This window comes from Ascidiella aspersa, chromosome 4 (genome assembly GCF_963924565.1).
Source record: "Ascidiella aspersa chromosome 4, kaAscAspe10.2, whole genome shotgun sequence".
NCBI lineage: Eukaryota > Metazoa > Chordata > Ascidiacea > Phlebobranchia > Ascidiidae > Ascidiella > Ascidiella aspersa.
In genome coordinates this window covers 21,673,983-21,690,581 of record NC_139450.1, presented here as the reverse complement: position 1 = coordinate 21,690,581, position 16,599 = coordinate 21,673,983, and the positions used below count along the sequence as shown (strand labels likewise).

General features: G+C 36.4%; 1 protein-coding gene and 1 non-coding gene across 5 annotated transcripts in view; one reads left to right on the top strand and one right to left on the bottom strand.

The window, feature by feature from the left end:
* The window catches only part of LOC146148648 (uncharacterized), a 113,946-nt gene that overhangs the window by 12,601 nt on the left and 84,746 nt on the right, over positions 1 to 16,599 (bottom strand). For 2 of the 4 annotated variants that reach the window (XM_083387615.1, XM_083387616.1), the window contains exons 46-61: positions 15,253 to 15,401; positions 14,238 to 14,309; positions 13,989 to 14,153; positions 13,764 to 13,916; positions 10,703 to 10,866; positions 10,335 to 10,539; positions 8,127 to 8,336; positions 7,373 to 7,673; positions 6,844 to 6,946; positions 6,637 to 6,784; positions 4,216 to 4,571; positions 3,860 to 4,112; positions 2,515 to 3,091; positions 2,297 to 2,448; positions 2,143 to 2,222; positions 133 to 265 (exon numbers count right to left, since the gene is read on the bottom strand). In XM_083387615.1, coding sequence (XP_083243741.1) covers positions 133 to 265; positions 2,143 to 2,222; positions 2,297 to 2,448; positions 2,515 to 3,091; positions 3,860 to 4,112; positions 4,216 to 4,571; positions 6,637 to 6,784; positions 6,844 to 6,946; positions 7,373 to 7,673; positions 8,127 to 8,336; positions 10,335 to 10,539; positions 10,703 to 10,866; positions 13,764 to 13,916; positions 13,989 to 14,153; positions 14,238 to 14,309; positions 15,253 to 15,401 — 3,221 coding nt within the window. The remainder of the gene's footprint in view (positions 1 to 132; positions 266 to 2,142; positions 2,223 to 2,296; positions 2,449 to 2,514; positions 3,092 to 3,859; positions 4,113 to 4,215; positions 4,572 to 6,636; positions 6,785 to 6,843; positions 6,947 to 7,372; positions 7,674 to 8,126; positions 8,337 to 10,334; positions 10,540 to 10,702; positions 10,867 to 13,763; positions 13,917 to 13,988; positions 14,154 to 14,237; positions 14,310 to 15,252; positions 15,402 to 16,599) is intronic. The other 2 variants (XM_083387617.1, XM_083387618.1) reach the window with 2 other exon arrangements.
* Positions 9,233 to 9,307, top strand: Trnaa-ggc (transfer RNA alanine (anticodon GGC)). Its single transcript has one exon. It is a non-coding gene; the product is annotated as a tRNA-Ala (tRNA).

Sequence of the window (16,599 nt, the reverse complement as noted above, 5' to 3'; positions counted from 1 at the left end):
GTAATAGCGCATTTTTTATGGAAATTAAACGATGTTCTAAACGGTAATTTATTTTAACCCGTAGTAAATATAGCTTTGTATTGTTTGTGCATTTTTTATTTCGCTCGACAATTTTATTTGGTGTCCACTTACTGTGTATATTTTCAACAATATCGCTGAAGTTTGGAAACATTTTCTTCTGTTTAAAGTTAATCCAACTGAAGAGACCCGCCAAGAACCATCTGTCGTCGTATCTTTTGCAAAATAGACTCAAACCTGGGTCGTTCTAAAATAATCGGAAAAAATTACGGGCGATATAAAACAACTTTAGAAATAAAGGTTTTTCAAACTTTGTAGCCCACATCAAAACTAGGTTTTACCAGGGAGTCGAACCGAACCCGAAGCGGAACTTTATGAACTGGTTTTCGGCTGATTTTTCCCTGACCGTAACCGAACCTGAAACGTTTTTTTGCAAGATTTCAAGGGGCCGAAACGCAACCGAACCAAATATTTTGAAGGAACTTGAAACTTAACCCAGCCTGTCAAAAAAGCGGTTATTTCGAAGGGTCAATTTATACCATGTTTAATTTTGGAGCCGAGCCCAACCCGGTTTTAAAATAACCATAGTCGGATCAGAGCCCAACCGGAACCGAACAAGAAAAGTCAGAAGGCTCGACGTCCTGTTTTTTACTATGCAAAAACATTTTTTATTTTAACCGCGTTTACTTTTATCCGCCTTTTTGCCGGTTTTAATGGAAATTATTCAGTCCAAATAAGCGATGCAATCGAGGCATACTACAGCATATTGTGCCATCTGAATTATAAATCCTACAGATGGCGATTTCTAAGAAATTATGTTCCAAATGCGTCACGTATTCTTTTAAATTTCAATCAGCAATTTACCAGATGGGCATTACCGCCCTCTTATGGTCAGTAAAGAGTTGCAAGGGTATTTTTTGTTCATAGTACCATAAATTATACTATAGTAAAACACGCTATAATTGTGATAGTCTTTTGTTTAAAAAAACACCTTCCACAAATATTATTATAAAATGTATTGTTTAAGTTTGTATACTAGGAAGTGTTACTACTGTACAAAAAAAAAACTGTACGTGGCTCGTGATTACGGCTGCCTTGCGGAATTCGCCGCTATTGCTTTTTCTATTGGCAGGAACTGAGAGGTAAAGTCCATAGGCCTGTAGGTACAGTATATTTTATCATAGTTGATCTTAAATGTTGTGACGAGGTCAATATCGCATTATTGGGGCGTAAAATTTCTTACTGTAAGTCAATAATATTTAAGGTTTGGTAAAAGTAAAATATGGTAATAATTATTGTGTAAAAAAATAAAGTTCGTGACGTAACAATTGATAAAACTAACTCCTGTGTAGAGATCGACCGATATCACTTTTTTGGACCGATACCCGATTTTTTACAATTTCGTCAACCGATAACCGATACCGATTCTACCGATATATCGGTAGAAGCCAAATATCGGCCGATATTGCATATTATTGTTATTTGCATTTAAGCAATTGTTGGCAGTTTATGTCTAGACACAAGAAATAAAAAAGTGGAATACACGCTTCTTTTTATAGTTTTCCATTTTAACTAACAATAAAATACTTTTTATCGCGGTATGATTATTTATTGACCTCATAATAATTCATAATCATCATAAACAACAAACTACAAGTCATGCTCCATAAAAACATTTGTCAAATTTAAGACTAAACTAAAAAAATCGCCCTACGTGCAAATGTTGTATGGTTAATGCATCACGTTCTCCCTTGGGCGTTTTATTGTGTATACTCTTGTTAAAAATGTTTGTCTATTAAAATTAAAAAGCGATTTTTTGTTTTTTTAAGCGCAAAAGTCTTGCATGCCTTAAACACAAATTAGCTGAATGTATATAAACTTGATTTACGTTACTTGTTACGTCATGTTTGAAAGTTGTTATGCCCCCAAAGGGGAGGGTTGTAAGAAGTGGGGGCATAGGGGCGTTACAACAATCTGTCGAGTTCAAGGGGGTGATGGTACAAACGAGGCTGGGAAACACCGATTTAAACCCAAAGGCAAAAAACAAAACAATTTTTTTGTTATGGCACGCCAAACCAAAAATACTTAATCCGTTCTGTCCAGTATTGTTAAAAAATTTCTTACCAAAAAACTGCCGGTTTTTATAGACCCGAAACCACTCCGCGTCAATTCATTTAACTTCGGCTTGGTATGGGATAGTGCATCTATTGACCGAATAAAATGCAATAATTAACGGTTAAATAATTGTTAGTCTAGGACCGATAGAATGGATACAAACCTTCGTTTTCAGAAAATCTTTGAAGACATAACTTTCTAGCACTTCTGTTTACGTAAGAGTTACAAAATAAAACAGGGGCACTCAGGTCAGATGACGTCACAGGTACATCTATTGCTCTAATACCCCGTGTAAGATGTTGGTTTTCCAAAGTACTACAAGTACAAAGTTTAAATGAGATTTCGACACTCCAAAATTATAATACTTTACGTATCACTTACTGAACTGGAGAATGCCCAACAACCACACAGGTGGACCGTATAGCTGTATCATCTTTTTTACTCATGCTATACTGGTATCGCTGTAGTTCATGAGAAAGCTGAAACATGTTATTTTGAGATAGTGACTCATGAAAACGTTCGCGTTTAGAACCAGCCGGTAGACAACAAGGAACTGCTGTTTTCTCCGATGTCTTATTCCAACTAGGATTTGAATCATAGACAGTATAAAATGCATCACCTTCTAGGCCATTCTCATCACCTCCTTCTATCTCCGCTGTCTCCAAAGAATTACTTTTTTCTACGATTCTAAGTAAAGCAATATCATAGTTTGCCTGGCGAGTATCATCAGAAAATATTCCATGCCAGTAGCGTTGGTCATCGTATCGGCCAAAAGAGTCTTCTTCCCACGCGGAATTATTTTTTAATCGTTCTGCGACATTTACGTCATACTTAGGGTGAATAAAATAGCGAAGAACTTCCCAAGTCTTGCGAAACTCCGATTTCGGATTGTGCGGACTAAAAAGTTGGTAGGAAAAGTCCAAATGAATCTCTGGCTCCTTTGGTAAATCATCAAATTCTGTTTACAAATTACAATAGTTTACTCAGTGCTTAAATGGAGTTTCAAGTTTGATAAAAATACAAATTAAGAGTTACAAAGGCGGTAAAATGCTCAGACTTTGTAGGTAAATGTCAAATGTTAAGCAATGCTTGTAATCAAGGTTGGACATTTTTTTGCAGATGTCAGTGAATGTACACATGAACACATATAGTTTAGTTTGGTTTTAAAATATATTTTGATGGTTGGTAGAACTGAAACGACGAGAGCTATATTTGTAACATTGGCTGTATAAAATACTTGCAGTTTACGCGAAATGCACGAGTTTATCAGTATCACGAGTTTCGTTAATACGCGAGTAATGTAACCAAATTTAAACCAATACAAAATAACAATAAAAATAGGTGAGGCGTTAATTTACATTCAGGTTTAAAATAAATAAAATTAGGGTAAAATAAAACATAACTTCTGGTGGTAAAAATATTCTATCTTGGCAATAATTAATATTGCTAAGATATAATCTTCAGATAATCATTCATTTTATACACCCTTGAGAAAACGGTCTTTTCAACAAACGTTTTTCCCAAGTGAATATAGGTGTTTAAACTTTATTTCCACCCCTATCCAAAAACTAATTGAAGCAATTTTTCATGCAGACAGGCATTATAGTTTATTTCTGAGTCTAATCTTATTATCAGCCTTTACCTAAACAACTGCCCAGTTTCACTATAAAGGCCAATTTTAACCAGGTGGGTCTCGTTCCTTGTCGAACTTGACATTTGAGCTTACCTACTAAGATTTCTTCACTGGGACTATTTTTTCCTTCATTCCATATATCAGTAACGTATCTGTGGTACAACCGTGTATTAAGAATACAGTGAGCCGGTACAACTGCCCAATATTGATCAACTAACACGGTTGTGCACAAAAATGTAAAACCAGAATGCTCAACGTTACCAAGTTCATTCATTGGTTTTACTAAATCGGGACGGACAACATATAGGCCGAGCACCCATGGCCACATATTTGGGTTTGCAACGGTCTGCAAAAGCAAAAACACAACAAGCAGTTACTAATAAATAATAAAATGGGTTGGTAAGAATAATAGACATATTTCGCTCGGTAGAGCAATGAACATAACTAACCGGATAATTAGTAGTGACATTCAAATATTCCTGCTCAACTGGTTTTCCGCAGGTATCCAAAAGCGCTTCTGTTTGTTCTTGGGTAGATGTGTTTGCTGATGTATTACCGCAAAAGGATTCGTCATATCCACCAAAACAGTCGATTATGCCGTCACAAAGTATATCCTCGATAAAAGTAATCGGTCGGTTTATAAGTAGGCATTTGTGAATGTTCGAACAAACCAGAGCCACCCTGTCGTTTCCGGGTTTAGCTTGTTGGCAGAGTCTTTGATAAGTACCATAACAATCAGACTCGTCGGAACCAGCTGGGCAATCTAATATACCATCACATTTTCGTTCGACAGGAACACATACACCTGAATTAAAGCAAATATGTGTGATTGTAGTGCGGAGTGGGTGCTAAATAAGAGAATAACATAAAGAATGAACATTTTAATGTGTTTTCTATTCGAAATATTTCACCTTTACAACTCATCAATTTTGCACCATGCGTGGGAGTAATAGGTATTTTGCACTCTATAGCTGTTTATAGTTCTGTTTTATCCTGTTTTTAGGGGACATCTTTTCACCTTAAACTTCGTATACACCATGGCATGTTTTTTTTATGTAATTATTTTGCTAAATTAGACAAATTAAAGTTTTCCAATTTTTTGTTCTGTATGAGACAAAATGATAGCGGATTAAGACTTTTCTGCCGGCCAGAATAAGGTATAACAAACCTTTTACCCTTTTTTGCCAAATATATTGTGCTATTTTCGCATCGTACAAGATCTTATATTCTTTCTTTGTGTACTAAATATTCAAAGCACTTAAATTTGCTTACAAGTGCCCCGAAAGATTCTGTAGCAATATATAGACAATTAAACATTGTTGTGTAAACGCAAGCGCGTAAAATATTTTGGTTCTCATAGAGCGTAGCCATAGCACCCTTTTCTATCGCGCCCCGTTTTGTAACTGTCCCTTGCTTTGCGTTCCCCTCAGATATTGATTAAGTATCATACAAAAAGCATTTGAATATATTTCCATTACAAATCAGTGAGATGAAATGAAAATACTAAACTTGATTCTAAAATTTTGCGTTATGTGGTTTAAATTGGCTTAACTATAATTTAGAAGACATGTCGCATTGGGCACACACAAACAAATCGCATTGCTCGTTTCCGATGTATTGGCGTTTGACAAGATGATTTTGACAAACATGTTGTGAGGGCCATTGACTATAGCTGTAAGGGCTGAATCACGTGAAAACTTCGTTGTAACTTGTTTCAAAGGGTGTTACACACAATGTAATAACCATATTGCAAAAAAATCACCCAAACCGCAAAAACGGCGTCAAAAATACATAATGGTGCAATTTTTATGTCAAGAATAGAACAGCCTAAAGGTTGGATTCGCATTGCGAAGCATGAAACCATCAAAATCAATACAAAGTATGGCAAAGCCACTTGCTTTTTGTTTCTCCGTCCTCTCCTTGCTTTACAAACAGAATAGCGGCGCGCTTATACAAACCAAGCTAAGTATATTTATTGATATTTTTAAAAGTGTGACGATATAACGATATCATTCCTTGTATTAGCGATTTACCAAGTCAAAGTTTTTCAACTGAGGGTTTTTCAGTGACGTCATACACTGTGCTAATTAGACTAATCACAGAGAGGCGAGCTCGTTGGAGAACAATTTTATTTATATTACTTGTTTTATGAGGTCAGGTCATAATACGACGTAACTTATTGGCGTTATCTGTAAAAAGTTTACAGTCCCCTTAGATTAGACCAGGGGTTCCCAACAGGTGGTACGCGAAGGCTTTTTAGGTGGTACGCGAGTAGCTTCCGTTTTTTTTTCACAAAAAAATAATACCGAAGCCTATTATAATTGTTACATAACTATTTCTGTTGTTTCGTAACAATAGGATTTTCAAAATACAGGTCTTGTCAATTGTGCACAGTTGTTTTAAACCCCGTACAACGCTGTGGGACAGTGGGCGTTAATAATGTCAAATATAGAAATAGATATATTTCCATTGCTCTTGATAAATATCATACTGTTCTATAGCTTCAGCTACATATAGCATTAGAATAATGCTAGTTGTAAGCTAAAAATAGGACAATATTCTTCTTCTGAATAAAATACGATTCGATCAAATTAGTTGTTCTGCGAAAAGTGGTACGCGTGGCAGTGCGGAGCATCGAAAAGGTACGAGGTAACAAAACGGTTAGGAACCCCTGGATGAGGCGGAACCTTGGTTGTGTTATCGATACAATGGATAATTTTGACCAAACATTAAGACGATTTCAACAATTTGTCCAACAATCTTCAAACCATAGTGCTTAAATGCCGTTACTTCAATATTTTGTATTTTTTTACCTTTACTCTTTCAGCAAACTAGTCTCCTCTTTTTACTATAGCTCTACTATAATGTACCTTCGAGGGGAAATCCGTTTTTATCTACACATTGGAAAAACCCTTCTTCTTTAGTACACTTGTCGTGACAATGGCCTGAGAAGACAGCTACGTTGTCTATGGCAGTGTCTGATTCGTACATGCGACCACGTACGCCTTCAAAAATTATCTATAAATTAACAGTAACATTATATACTTTAATTGTAAGTGTGTTAAAAAAATACAGACCTGAAAGTCGTTAAACGGAAAAAATGTGACGGCCGTTTTGATCCAGGGCTCAGAATCAAATTTGCGTTGTTCCCCACTTTTACTCCATATGAGAAATATTTTTCTATTAGGAGAAAAGTTATTTTTTAAATATTTTTATCAGCCCTTGTAATACAAACAAGGGCTGCGGAATCTGAAGTCGGAAATCAACGGAGTCGGTTTAGTTCACTAGAGTCTGATTCGGAACTCAAACAAGACTACTGCAGTCCCGAGTCCTAAGTGCGCAGTGGCAAATTCGAATAAAGCCGCAAACTGTAAATTGTTAAGGTGCAATGTTTCCCAACCATGTATTGTGCGTAGGTGAGTCACCCGTATGAGACAGTTGGTGTATATCCATCCTATTTAGTTGGGAATACATTTTAAACGCATGGGTGGAATACAAGACTGTAGTCGGCAAACTTGGCCGGAGTGGGACATAAATTTGGCCAAAGATGGTTCTTTTTAACGGACTCAGCATCCCTGGTATAAATAATAAAAGTATAGAACTTACGTAACATTACTCTGAATGGCGCCCTGTTCCTGGTTACTTAATCCCGATCCGTACAGGTGTACCAGAGGTTTGGTAGAAAGTACTGATTCAGTTCCATCTGCCTCCAAAATTACTTCGCTGTGCCTTTGCTTTAGCAACACGCGAGCATAAACGTTGAGTAACCCCTGAGCTGAACCGTACATATCGTACGAAAAGCGAAGACACACCGCACTGTCTGGGTTTCCACGAATGACAGGACTAACAATTCGAGCAATATCTCCTTGTGTTTGTGGGGCAGATGCTTCAATGTATGCGTACCCTCCTTTACAAAACATAAAAAATGTATTAGTATAAACCTAGTTTAAATGTATAAAACACGTTTAAAAATATGCGGAATAGATAAAGATCAAACCAGGTAATACCAAAAATATTTTGATTTTCTATAGTTGGACATTACTTTCGAATAAAAGAATCTTGCCGATTCTGAATGGTGGAAAACAAACGATTCTGGAAGTACATCATTTGATAAAGATCGGGTTTCGTACTTGATCTTTATCAATTGATACGCAACAAAGAATGGTTTGGTTTTTCACCATTTAGGTTCAGAATCTGATTACATGGAATAGAAAATCAATTTTTTATCCTAGAAGTTGATTGGTGGGAGCTGTTAATTTTAGTTTTGTGTGTGTGTTTTACATAGTACACCATCACACAGGTTTGTTGTTATGCACGGCAGAACTTCCCTTATGTTGGAATAAAATTAAATTTTACACACCAGCCTGAAGCGGTGAATCGTCTCCTGGCGGCCCCGTTCTATCTGATGGAGTGTTGGAACGGTTCCAGGTCCAGGTAAAATCCGATGATAGCACATCGTCAGTAAAATCGCACTTGTCGTTTAAGAAGTCACAGAAAAACAGCAAGGGTTTCACCGCATTTTCTTGACTGCTCATTGAAACAGCGCGAACGGAAAGACGGGCTTTAAAACCTTTTTTAAACATTGAATGATTTACGAACTGTGGAACTATATAACAACATACGAGAAATATTAAATTTGAAAAAACATTAAACTTTAACGTGGTGGTCGGAAACAAAGGTCAGAATAGGCTGTTTATATTTGTAATTAAGCGAGACTTATGACTACTTGTTTTCTGGTTTTACTTTTCGGCACCTGCGAAATATACGTAAGTTTACTATTTAGCGATTAGCTAGGCCGAAACCAGAATCTGTTTAATATTAAAAAACTTATTAAATGGCCCTGATCTATAAAACAAAAAGTTTTGCTAGTCTAACGTAAGTGGCCGTTAACTCATGTTGCAAATACGCTAGAATTAGATAGACTATATATATTCTTTTTGGGTGCGATTTAGTCTAAAGCAAGTAAATCGAATTTGAACTTTCTACAAAACACTCATTACCAACTTGTCAATCGCTCTTATAACTAGCAAGAATTTAGATCAGGTAAATGTATTACTATTTTCAGTTTTTGATGAAAGACACACACAAACATATGTGTTTAATAACATCTGTGATCTAGCCCCTCGGAAGTTGCTTTATTACCAACGATTACGGCTTCCGTATCAATAGTACACCAAAAAGCCATCGCAGACTCGCCGAATCTGTCGATCTATGATGCAAGCAGGCAAGCCAGAAAAACAACTGGCCTGCAGTGAGGTTCGAACTCACTATTTGATACGGAAGCCGTAATCGTTGGTCATAAAGCAACTTCCGAGGGGCTAGATCACAGATGTTATTAAACACATATGTTTGTGTGTGTCTTTCATTGATTGATACGGACTGATGATCCCCCAGTGTGAAGTTGCTTGTACTAACAAAATGTGCAAGTATTGGCGCATGGTTGTTTCTCGACTCGCTCCTCTCTGAGCCTGCATAGCTCAGTTGGTAGAGCGACGGTCCCGGCTTGACCGGAGGTCGTGAGTTCGAACCTCACTGCAGGCCAGTTGTTTTTCTGGCTTGCTCTGCTTGCATCATAGATCGACAGATTCGGCGAGTCTGCGATGGCTTTTCGGTGTACTATTTTCAGTTTTCTAATGGATGGTAATATAGTTTGCATTCAAGCACGTCTATTCTAATAAAAATAAGTTATTATCCAAAACACCAAGTGCCGCGGGACGCAGATCGAGAAAAAAACTGCTATGACCCTTACGGAGTTAAAGGAACCCCAGTTGTTTGAACCCGCTACCAACCTGTCGGCCGCTTCCAATAATTCTAGTGGCGAGGAAGCTTTTAACAAATCATAACTAAATAAAAAAGGAATAGATATTATAACAGCATATTGAAGCGCTTCGCAAACCTTTTTTTAATTGCGGATTTGCGGCACACTAACAGAGCTAAAAAAATCGGCGGCACACCCACCAAATATCTCCAAAATGACAACAGATACAAGAGCAAACAACAAACGCAGCACAAATAAAAAAGTGTTGTTGTTTTTTTGCTTATTTTTTCAGGGAAAAGCAGCCAAGATTATTTACCATTCGAGCCTACACAAAAACAAACAATAATGAAAAAAATGCCAATAATTTTACTTTGGTATTTTATGGGTATGGAATTATGGATAGTTTTCCTTCCGCCAAGCTTAAGTAAAAAAAGGTAATAATTATTGCATACGGTCAAATCGTCTGCTTTTGTGCAAATTTTTGTCTTAATTCTTTTAATTAAAAATACGTTAATTTTAGGTAAAAATTTGTAAGGAAATGCCTGAAATACGGTTAGTCTATTAATGGTTTTTGGGAAAGAAATGGTTTATGTTTTTGCCATTTGCGAGTTTGGGGGCTATTAATTTTCGACAGTTTCTTGGTGTTTAGGCTACTATAAGTAGTATTTTTTTGCGAACAATGTGGTCTATGCTTAGTAAGAACAATCTTGTATAGGAAACCCATGTTGTTCAAAGGTGTTGGGCATCAGGCCATGCTAACACCAAACTTTTATTTTATTATCACATGAACATATTGACTATTTAACGTACCTTTTCTGTTGACAATGTGGTCGGAATAAAACTCGATGGTTAACGAGTGGCCTTTTGAAATTTTTGGAGTTATAAAGTTGTCACTTGCATCGCAAAATGTCCCAATTCTTACAGCGTTCCTGTCTGCTCCGTCATATATTACAACTCCGTCGAATTTACAAGTTGAATCACGCTCGACTTGAAATTCAGAAAACTCGACAACAATCTGTAGTTCATTTATTTCATTTTTGAAAGGTAAAATTAAAAAAAAATTGTTTCACTTTGTGTGGTGCCGAACACCGGTGATTTTGTATTTAATGTATATTATATATAGTGAGGTGCTTGTCAGTACAGCAAAACCAAAAAACAAACAAATAGTAATTGTTTACCTGATAACCTGGCAAAGTTTGAAAACTCCAAAGGCATCTCGAATTGTACAGGTAAGCCTGAGGAAAGTTCGGTGATGTCACATACCAGTGTTCACCAGATTTCCACGAAGTGTTTGCACATCCCATATCTAATGTTTTGTTGAGGGTCACATGATTATTAACATCTGAAAAACGACGTGTAGACACCATTATATTTTACTTTTGGCGCCCCCCCCCCCTCTGCAAAGCATTGGTCTTCTAGTTAAGTATTATTATATTAAAGGAGGCATCTTTAAAGTCACATTCTTCGTGCATAATATGGTATGCTATCATCTTTTGTAAAAATGCACACAAAAAATTTAATACCGGCCTTATTTAATTTGCAATTTTTTGTAAATTAGACTTTTTTAGGTGATTTTTATCCCGCCCCTCAATGGCCTTCCAACATGTTGGTCAAAAAATCAAAATCTACTTAATAAATGCTGTATCAAGAAAATTTACGTGTCAGGTTCTTTCGCAGTGGTGGCGACATAAATAAAAAGGTTATGTAAACGAAAAACATATAACTCATATAAATGTTATTCATACACAGTTATTCAACTCTCCTATACTATTAAACAGTTACACAGAACTGGTCAAAGGTGGTGTCTTAAAATCCCAATAATTGGAGTTGTTTTACAATATGCGAATTGGAAAACTTGTGTATCTATTTTTTTGGCTTAAACACCAACATTTGGGCACCTGCATCAAGTAAATAGATACAGATTTTGATTTATCAAAACATTTGTCTTTGCTAAATACAATTTAAATATTTCAAATATGTTCTGCTTCGCATAAACTTCTTTACAGTATGGCGAAAATATTAAAGAATGGATGATCATTAGTTTCTAAAATTTCGACTTAACTAGTTAAACGCATCAGATTTGCAACTAAATTGAGGTTCAATGCGTTTACCTTATTAACTTTCAAGTTGCAAAAGTGTTAATTACGACACAACAGCCAAAGTAGATTCTCGCAAAGCGCCTGTGGATTTGCATTTGTTGTTTTAGAAAAAGGTTATGAGAGAGTGTCTTGATGCTCAAGGCGCTGTGGAACTGAAAGGATTTTCCGAAATTGGGAAGACGGCGGGTCACAAGCCCAAACTCTACAAAGCGAACCCTATCTATATGCCGGCACGATTACATGTTCTGCACAGGGACAGGGAGTTCCCAAACTAAAGGTCTCGCAACGAGTTTATGGTATACCAGTAAGGCCACATGAAGTGTTGTATTAACAAAAATTGTACTTGTCTTTCCTTTCAAACGCGAATTGCAAAACTAAGGTAAAACGAAACCCTTGAACCACAATGATAAACATAAAGAGTCAATTTTTTTATGATAAAAAAGAAGTTCTAATCTGAACAACTCTTTGCTGTTACGTGCTTTTCACACAAAAAAGGCAATTCATCGTGTTGACAGGTTATTCGTTCTGACAAACGGAAGAGGCAGAAGGGCAGAAGAAAACAAAAATACATATGTTTTCACGAAGCATGTGAGTTCGCAACCGATGGGTGAAAACGCCTCTCCCGGTTGCACTATATATGCGACATCAACGAAATGTCCGGCAAAACGATTTAAGAACGTAATGGTAAAAAAATCGAATGTTGTAACGCCTCTCTTGGTTGCACTGTATATGCGACATCAACGAAATGTCCGGCAAAACGATTTAAGAACGTAATGGTAAAAAAATCGAATGTTGTAACGCCTCTCTTGGTTGCACTGTATATGCGACATCAACGAAATGTCCGGCAAAACGATTTAAGAACGCAATGGTAAAAAAATCGAATGTTGTAACGCCTCTCTTGGTTGCACTGTATATGCGACATCAACGAAATGTCCGGCAAAACGATTTAAGAACGTAATGGTAAAAAAATCGAATGTTGTAACGCCTCTCTTGGTTGCACTGTATATGCGACATCAACGAAATGTCCGGCAAAACGATTTAAGAACGTAATGGTAAAAAAATCGAATGTTGTAACGCCTCTCTTGGTTGCACTGTATATGCGACATCAACGAAATGTCCGGCAAAACGATTTAAGAACGTAATGGTAAAAAAATCGAATGTTGTAACGCCTCTCCCGGTTGCACTGTATATGCAACATCAACGAAATGTCCGGCAAAACGATTTAAGAACGTAATGGTAAAAAATCGAATGTTGTAACGCCTCTCCCGGTTGCACTGTATATGCGACATCAACGAAATGTCCGGCAAAACGACTTAAGAACGCAATGGTAAAAAACTCGAATGTTGTTCTTTCGTAACTCGAGGGGATACCACCGGAGTGTGTTGATAAAATCAAGGGCGATGCACAATCATGCTAACACAATGTGCGTTAAGCAAAATGATTTTTATGAAGTATTACAAAAGCGGACATTTCAAACCTTCGCCCTCGTTATCGTATTCGCCGCTACACTATTTTCCTTATATCCTCTCTTGGTTTTCTGTTATTATCTTAAAAGTGATCTTAAAAGTTGGAAATATATTGCCCTTAAAAAGAATGAATAAGTTATCCAAACATTGGCGGGCCAGATAACTTCAAGGACTTGCGGTCGCGGGTTGCTATAAAAAATATGTATATCACTGACACAATTCTTAAAAAAAAACGAAGTAAAGATAAAATAAATATTTAAAAAAATGTATTCTGAGGATTTCTAAATTGTCGTTTTGTTACAAATTTCATTAAAATTTAGCTTTTTTGGCTAAAAAACTTTTAATGGAAGTCTTATTTTGGTCCGAGCGCCGTAATGTGCTGCCCTCTGTTGTAGATCAAAAATATCTGTCGTCAGACAAGTATGGTTTTAAATATGCCGTATAAAGAGCAGATAAATAAACACGATAAAAACAATAACTAAGGTAAAAAGGACAAACAGGCGAATGAAAAAAAGTGTTTTGGTTAGTTGAGTTCTTCCTTCATTAAGATTAAAGGATTTAACATGTTTTTTGGTACCGACCCTAACATATATATTTGATAGTGAAAAAAAATTGTGATAATAACCATACTTTTGACGCCTATATCGACGTAAAATTATTTATTGGCTACTCACTTGATTGATGATTCTTGGTTAACAATGTTTGAAAAAACCCTGTACTTGTTGGTGAACTGGCTGTAGTCAACGACGGATGTGAATTAAAACCATGAATCGTACTTTTGACCACCGAATTTAAGTTATGGTTTATTGCCCTTTTCTTTCTATGTACTTTTAGAACAAAAATAATTACCGTTTTAGGTCTAGCAAAATGTTATCTAATATTTATTAAATTAAACATACCCAAAACTTGAATACTTTTTCTGATGTGATGCACATCTAATCCATTTAAACTAAAAGTGGCGGTTTGATTCCATCTCTTTGCCACTTCATATTTCATTGTAAAGTGAAGAGGCGAAAAATGGGCACTTGAATTCAATATCAAAGTCAGACCATCATGGGTGATATCTAAGAAGAACACGCTGGTGGTAAAATCATACAACTGAACGTATACATACAACTAAACGCAGCATTAATAAAAACGTCCAATACCATAAAACACGATAACTCTTTTCTGGGACATCGAAACAGCAACGGATGTAGGGCGGCTGTAACTTCCTTGTCCTGAATAAAAATGTACTCAATACCTTACAAATTAAAGAACAAGAAGTCATTTTTGTACAAATTCAGACCCTAAAACTAGTTTTGCAGGTAGATTAGTAAAGTAAAGCAAAACCTGGAATTGCCCCGGTTCGTTTTCGTTTTAAGTGGTTTGTTACGAATTCTACTATACTTTTTAAAAAAATTCCTTTTATCACATTTTTAAACGGAACGACTGCCTCGTTGCGCTGCGTTGTACCACTTAACACAGCTAAACATTGTATAGATTTTTCGGTTTTTGATGTTAACCATAAAAACTCGACGCGATACTGACATTCGTCGGGATAGTGCCAGCGTTTTGAGCAGTGCTTCGCCGCTCTGCGGCAAACCAATGTGCTGCAGCCGGATTTTTTGACGTTTGCGCTTTTAATTTTCGAATGTTCTTCCGGGCGTTCGTGCTTAGCGACTCTTATTAAACCTACCGGAGAACAATCTGGCACCTCAAACACTTATTTGTTTGTAAATTAGGCCAGTAAATAAATTGACTTTGCAGACGATTTCGTAGTTTTCACGTTGCATTTAACATCGTTTATTTCATGTATACTCATAACAATTGGCATGAAACCTTAATTATCCTCTAAATCCGTTTAAGTTTTGTCGTTTTAGTGGCATTTTTTTTTTAAGTATTTAATCGACCAATGACCCATTTAAACACCACTCGTGGCGAATAACATAGAGCCGGCAACACCGAAACTCCTATTTGAAAAATAAAACTTTCAGGGCGACGTGAAACTGTGAAAATAAATTCGTATTTGTTTTTAAATATTAGAGCAATTTCAATATTAGAGCAATTTTCGAAAGTGCATTTTCAGAACCAGGGGCCCTAAAATTTACCTTGTCTTTTAAAAAAAAAACCTTTTCCAAAGGATCGGTGTTTCCCAAAATATCGTTTTCGATTCGACTATACCTGTAAAAGGAATTGTAGTTTTTATACTATTTGGTTCTGGTCTCCACGTAGGGTCTTCACAAACTTTGTTACTAACGAATCCTGGTAAGAAGGATGAAGGGAGGGAGGAAAGAATATGCGCCAAAGCACACCAATCAACTTTTATACATCTAAAAAAGAGTCAATAAAACAGTGATTACAACATTATAGTGGCCGATATTATATTGGGAGGAGAACTCCTCCAATCAACAACTGGATTTATTTATTAATATGTCAAAAGGTCGTAATGTAAATCCATTCATAACACAACATTATTCATTTATTAGGTTTAATTTTGGTTGTAAGTAGGGCCTACATCAGTGATCGGCAAACTGTGGGCCGCAGAGCCATTTTTAGTGGGCCGCGAGTTACTTTTGAATAGTTTAGTGTTATCATGTAGTTGTGGGCCGGCTGAGAGTCGTACGTTCATTTCTGTATTTTAAGAGTTCATGTGGCTAAGAATTATATTTCCTAGCGTTGTTCAGGCCCGCTTGCCAAATGGGGCCCCGAGAGTGCCTGTTTAACTATATTTTTTGCCAACGTTAACTTTATGTAAACGCAAAATTTTTCACGCTTCGCTCGTATATTCTTCGTTTTGAACTACCGCTATGTTTTACATTATCGTATGGCAGTGATTTCGGCATCAAAGCGCCGTGTAATATTTCACCTTTACTTGGTGTCAACAGTCTAACGCTGTGTAAACTTAGACTCTCTGCAAATTGTAATTTCTACCAAAATATATGTAGTTTAATATAATTTTCTATTCAACTTCGCAATATGGCTATTGTATCATGAGTAACATTTATCCAAATTTTAAAACAAGATTAACATAATGGATTTCTTTCTACGTGTTTCGTGCGAACGTTTTACGTAATTGCGGGTGCCGCCATTCAGCTGTGGAGATGATATAGTGGTAAACTTTTTCGCGCGATAAACTTTCTTGAGTTGCACAATACCACACCGTTTGGTTGGAGAACAAGTTTCCCAAATTACTTGAACTACGATGTTACTTTTGAAGTCAAATGCAAGGATTTTTATGTACGTTTATGTTAAGTTTTATACTTAATTCTATTCTGCCAAAAAGCGACATTCTATAATTTCTTGCGTCGTGTGTCTCATAACTGTACAGTTCAATTTCTGTTGAATTATACTATAAATGCCGTTATTTCGAGCAATATTGGAATTTTTTTAAGTGCCATATGCCTCACGTATCCTTTTAATTGAAGTTTTGCCAATGTAAATCTAATGAACCAACTTTTTTTGCTCAATTAAACTGGATTTTAGCCTCATATTTGCCAACGAGTTCGTTCGAGAAAAACAAGTGTTTCT